At 45.2% G+C, this 6,239-nt stretch overlaps 1 protein-coding gene across 1 annotated transcript; it reads right to left on the bottom strand.

Annotated features, from left to right (window-relative positions):
• Positions 1-61: 61 nt before the first annotated feature.
• Positions 62-3,841, bottom strand: trh (thyrotropin-releasing hormone). The gene is made up of 3 exons (XM_043708604.1): positions 3,675-3,841; positions 3,144-3,403; positions 62-965 (listed from the first exon to the last, which is right to left on the bottom strand). Exons 1-3 carry the CDS (start codon positions 3,824-3,826, stop codon positions 319-321), a joined length of 1,059 nt encoding a protein of 352 aa, XP_043564539.1. The 5' UTR covers positions 3,827-3,841; the 3' UTR covers positions 62-318.
• Positions 3,842-6,239: the final 2,398 nt, after the last annotated feature.

The following is a 6,239-nucleotide window of genomic DNA, read 5'->3' as shown; positions in this document are numbered from 1 at the left end:
TTCTCCCCTTTGGCTTCTCTCTTCACTCCCCCCACCCCTCTTCCTTTCCACCTACCCTCTCCCCTGGTTTCTTGCTCTCTCTCTCTCTCTCTCTCTCCCTCTCCCTCCCTCCCTTCCTCTGCCCTTCTTTGCAATTCTCTTGGGTAATGGGACATGCATTAAGGGACATGCTGGGGAATGTGATGGGTGAACCAGACTGAACAAAAACTGATTCCTGCCCAGAAAGCAGAGCTTTACATGGTCTTAGAGGGCACCCCCCTGATGTAAATGAAAGCAAACATTTGTTTTTACAACGGAGTAAATCACATTTCGGTAAGTTCAGGCTCTTCCCTGCATCTCTTCATCTGAAGCGAGCCTCCTACCAGGGTGCTGCCTCTTTACCTCTGCCTTATCCTTGTTGGTATTGCTGAGCAAGGCTAACAGAGAATTGACTTTGCTGCAGCTCCCAGACTCCTGGAGATCACAGGGGGACAGGAACTCACTGCTGCCGCCGGCTGCCTCCAGGTACTGTGGTGAGTTGTACTGGCTTTCCCCAGAGTCGTCACCATTCTCCTGCCAGCTCCAGTGGCCAGGACGCTGGCCATACATCACGGATCTCTTGCCGGGGTGTTGGCGCTTGGAGAGCTCTCCCAGGAAGGTGTCCAGCTGGCGGGCCGTGCTCTCCCCCGGGAGGGGCTCATAGGTTGACCTCCTCCCTGGATGTTGCCTTGCCTGCACCTCCAGGGGCACCCCATCCAGCTCTCTCCTCCCCGGGTGCTGCCTTGCCTGCACCTCCAGGGGCACCCCATCCAGCTCTCTCCTCCCCGGGTGCTGCCTCTTCTCTGGTGCCCAGCCTCCGTCCTCCTCGTCCTGCCCGGGTTGGCGTTTGCCAGGGTGCTGCCTTTTCTCCAGGTCTCCTACCAGCCGCTTCCCAGGGTGCTGCCGCTTGAGGACCCGCTCTGCAGGTGGCGAGTCCGCACCTAAAGCTGGTGAGGCCAAAACCAGAGGTTCATGAATGAGTTGCTTACCCCAGTGAGGCGTGACAAGCAATACACAATCAGCCTGATACCGGCAGACAATGTGAAATTTGGTTACGTCGCTGCTTTGTAAAAGTTCAACTGCTCAACTCTGTGGGAGTTACATGATCCTGTTCGGTTCCTCTGTGTTTTGTTCTATGAAAAGATATTTGCACGACAGCGACTGTTTCTATTCTTACACATGGGTGTCACTGGCAAGGCCAACCATTTCATGTCTGAGAGAAGGTCACTGGGCTCAAAACCTTGTTTCTGCTTTCTCTCACCTTGTGAGTTACCAACTGGGTTTCTCCAGCAATTTCTGTTTTTTGATTCAATATTTGTTGTCCATCCCTAATTGCTCTTATATTTATTGCTTGTCTAGATCATTTCAGAGATGACGTAATTGCTATGGGTTGGGAGTCATATGTAGGCCAGGTAAGAAGGGTGGATTGTCTTGTCTAATGGACAAAAGTGAATCAGACAGTTTGTTTTTAAGGACAATTGACAGTGATTGCCTTTTTATTTAAATTCCAGGTTTTGTTGAATTCATCTTTCACCATCTGCCACAATGGGGTTTGAACTCATGTCCTGAGGACATTAGCTTGGGACCATGGATTACGAGAGTGCAATATTATTAATACACTCCCTTTTTTTGAAACACAAGAGAGTTTGGGGTGGGCAATAAATTCTGTCCCAACCAGTGGAGCCCGTCTCCTGAATGACAGCAACATAAAACACAGGGTGGAGCAGTGAGGAGTTTAATCTAACTCTTGTATTTGATCTAGGTTAAAGGGAAAGAACCTAAGCAAGCCATATCTCTGATCATAGTCCCAATAAAGGAAGCCTCTTCTGGTCTGTGCATTTAGGGAGATGAGGCTGCCCCTTAAGGGATAGATTGTTTAAACCCAGCATCCGTCCAAATAGGACCAAGCTCCGCCAACCCCACCTGTTGGATACTTCCCGACTGAGTTGAAATCCCAGTGCCGGGCACAGGAAAAAGAGAGGGTGTGGGTAATGAATTAGATGAAATGGTGGGTTTTAGTTATGGGGAGAGGCTGGTTAGGCTAGGACATTATTCACTGGAGTGTAGACAATGACTTTGTAGAAGTTTATAAAATCACGAGGGTTATAAATAAGGTGAATGGCGACTGTCCTTTCCCTAGAGTGGGGGATTTCAAGACAAAGAAGCATATTTTTAGGATGAGAGGAGAAAGATTTAGAAAAAAAAGTCAGAGGGGCATTTTTGTTTTTACAGAGAGAGCGGAATAAACTGACAGAGGAAGAGGTTGATGCGAGTACAGTTTCAATATTTAAAAGACATTTAGATAAGTACATGATTTAAGAAGTGTTTGGAGGGATATGACCCAAGCGCAGGCTAGTGGGGCTAGTTTCGGTTGGGATTATGATCAGCATGGACTGGGTCCGTTTCCCCTGTTTTGTGACTCTACCTGCTTCAATGGCTAGAGGGAATGGCCGAATGGTCTCCTTTTGAGGTGTGGGGTTTTCTTAAGAGCTGTAAACAGGTTATCCCAGTTCAGTTCTTTCCTTCTTTGTGCTTGTGAATAGCGCCTCGTTCAGGACCTTTCAGCCTATGCGCTAGACCTTCAGACTGGTCTCACTCTCACAGAGCGAGGGAGCTCGGCATTACACACTGACAGTGGGGGACTTGTCTGTTCATCCAACACACACGTTTGCCCGGTTCCTACACGGTGCCTACGTCCTACCGGTCAGTGCACTAGCTGTCTGAGTTTATAAAACTCCGGTCCACTCTGGCTTTCACTGACCACAATTTTTAAAAAAAATCCCACTGGCACAGCATCTGAAAAATCCCTTTTCCTGTTCTGGCACCTCTTTCCTTACCCTCGGTTTTATTCCCGGAATTTTAACCTCCCTACACTCGGCTACGGGATTCCTTTTTCGTTGGCGACTTTCTCTCCAGAACCCGATGTCAGGTACTGCAAAGTATCTAAAAGTGTGATTCTAACTCTTAGAGCGAGCCCCCGTTAACATCAAACTCGCTCAACTAAACGTGAAGAAGGAAAACATAGAGCATGCAGGTGAGATTTAAGAAGCTGCGGTCGCTTAACTTTAGAGGGTCAGGTTAACGCAAGGATGCCGAAGCTGACACAGTAAGAATTGGGTGTGTACCGTCACCATTCCGCCCTTCCTCCAGAATGGAGCGAATGAGGACGGTCTCCGCTCCCTGAATCATCTTCTCCAGCGGCTCTGCCTCTGCCCCCAGTCTGTCCTCGCCCGCCGCCGTGTGCTCACTCGCGGTCACAGACTTGTGAAGGCTGAGGTAACCCAGCAGCAGCAGGAACCATACCGACCTCATCTCGGTGCAATAGCAGGGCGGTGGTGGTGGGGGGGTGAGGAAGAGAACAAGAAAATAAAAAGTTTGGGCCGCCCTGTGTGCGAGAAAGAAAGCATTGGGAGTTTACAGCACTTCCAATGTGACAGTGGAGACGCTGTGCGCTGTCCACGGTGCTGAAAACAAGACACTTGTAACATCCAGAACTGATTCCCGCTCACCCCAGCCCCCAACACACACACACACGCTCAACACTCAGCTGCACACCACACACCAACATAAACAGCCACACACACACACAAAACATTTACACACACAGTCACACTTGAAAACAGTAACAGGCACAAGTTCTCCCTGAGTACTGTTACCTGTCCGGAAGTTCAGGTACGTTCTGTCTGTACCAGGCTCGGTCCTCTGTCGAAGGTCTTGTCTCGGACTGAGCTTTTCTGCTCCCAATATCGTTCGAGGAACGTGTTTGCCTCTGACGATCGAAGGCTGCACATTTATAGCCGTTTAGCATTCCCCCCCCCCCCCCCCACCCCCTAATATGCAAATTAACAAGTCGTAAGTTAAACGTATATCTCCTGAAAGCTCAAATTTACACACGCACATAAGACGCCCGCACATAGAAACTGACACGCATGCATATATAGGGAGAGAGGATGGATACATTTGGACCCACACATAAAGAGAGATACGTACACACAGAAACATGAAAACATGACTACACGCACACACATATATATATATATATATATACACGCTTACATGGAGACATCTATGTCATATATAAGCCTGCACATGGACTTAGACATATCTGCATTCAACTGTAAACAAAGTCACAGAAGTACACACACCTTGACATATCACTAACGTACACACAGACATGGATTCAGGTATACAGCAACGCATACATGCTTTACATAAATACATTCATGCACACATCTTAATAAACAGTTGAAAATATACATGCAGGCACAAATCCATATGTATGCAGATACAAGCATGAATACACACGTGCAGGTGAAAACACATTTATTCATAGAAACATTGATAGAAACACACACACATACACTAACAGACACACTTACAGAAACATTCCTAGATATCCATATACATCCACTAACAGACAAAGGTTTCTATTCTCAAGTCTAGTTCTCTTGTTTGTATTATTTGGTTAAGAGTTAGGTGGAGTGCAAAATTCCCAAAGGTATGAATTGAAAATGCTTTTGCAAAATTAATCTCAGACCAAACAGTTAATACATGGGTATTGAATCAATGTCTAAATTAATTTGGTTCAACTTTTGCTGACTCACAGGTATGAGACTTTCCTTTTGCAACATTTCAAAAGATGAAAGAAATCTTAGACCCATATAATACCTTTCATAACTCCGGACAGGTAAAGTGCTTTGCAACCAAGGTAGTGGTGGTGTAGTCATATATTTAGGGTAGGATAGTCAGCTGGCAATTATATACAATGTACGGTCCCACAATTAGCAGTGATAAAACTGGCCACATAATCTGTACAAGTGATAAGGATTGAAAGATAAATTTTGAGCATTATCTGAGGGAAACATTTGTTGCTCCTCTTCACCTCTTGTAGTTATATGAAATCTTATAACCATCTAAGAAGGCCCTGGTTTTATTTCTCATCTGAAAGATGGCATCTCCAATAGTACAGCATCTAACTGTCAGTCTATTGTATATGCTCAAAATCCTGAAAAGGATCTTGAACCCAAAGCCATTTGCCTTAGAGGTAAGTGCGCTACTCACTAAGCCAAAGCTGATGTCTTGAAGGCTTATGAATGAAAGGGAACATTTATTGTTTAAGTACTGCGTAACGTTCCATTGAATGAATGTGCTCTGTGAATGTTGCCACACTTCCGTGACAGCTAATGCTTAGCTGTTGGTCTTCACTGCTAATTCAGTTCAAGCATCACGTACCATTCACAAATCTAATGATCTCCTTGGTTTAAGTGACTGACTGAGCACAGCAAAGAAATCAAGACTAATGTAGTTTGATCTAAAGGCACACAGCAAGCAATCTAAAGTATAAGGCTATCATCTATTGTTAGCAATCTGACTTGGGCAAACACTAAAAGCACTTGAATAACATATTCTTCAGGCAATTGTTTTAACAGCGTTGTTAGCTGATATATTTCCAATAGGTTAATTACAAGCAATCATCACTTTTTTTCTACAGTTTGACGGTAAGAAGACTTTAAAAATAATTAGAAGGTTAAATTATATTGTAGGATCATTCACACTCACAAATCGGTATAGAAGTTTACAACCCTGCAACAGCCCATTCAGGTCAACAGGTTGGTTGATGGTGCTTATGCCTCCACCTGGGCCTCAATCCACCTTATTAATATCAGCCTGGCAGCACAACCTTTTTTATGAACTGCCATCTGAGCACGTGGATGTGGAAAAGGTATGCAAATATGTCCAAGCCTTCTCATGTCCTTTTGTTTTCAATACTGCAGTCTTTCCTGCTGCAGAGTTATGCTAATTTAGATCAATTCCCTCTAATACCATGCCACTCAATTTGTACTGTTGTATCGTATTTACTGACCTATGCAGATACAGTCACTGCACTCAGGGATGGCTGAGGTGTAATGTAACCATTGCAACATCAGGCCAGTGTAAGCCTCACAGAATGAACGATTCACAGGAGAATGAGTGAGCTCAGGTCAGTTGCTTTTTCCTGTTCTGCTTCTGCTATTTTATATCTGTCTTTCATTCAATTCTCTTAATTTGTACTTTGTTCTTCTCTTTGCTGATACTGTCAGACCTGGTCTCTATCCACAGTTGCTAACCTTATTCCTTCTCTTTATTCTCCGTGTGCTAAATTTATATCCTGGGGGAGCTGTGGAGCAGTGTGCAGCTACCATCCTGGCTGGAATCCCATTCCTCATCTCGCTTCTTAGTAC

Source organism: Chiloscyllium plagiosum, chromosome 18 (assembly GCF_004010195.1).
Source record: "Chiloscyllium plagiosum isolate BGI_BamShark_2017 chromosome 18, ASM401019v2, whole genome shotgun sequence".
NCBI lineage: Eukaryota > Metazoa > Chordata > Chondrichthyes > Orectolobiformes > Hemiscylliidae > Chiloscyllium > Chiloscyllium plagiosum.
The sequence above is the reverse complement of the archived record's forward strand: the minus strand, read 5'-3'. Positions and strand labels throughout refer to the sequence as shown.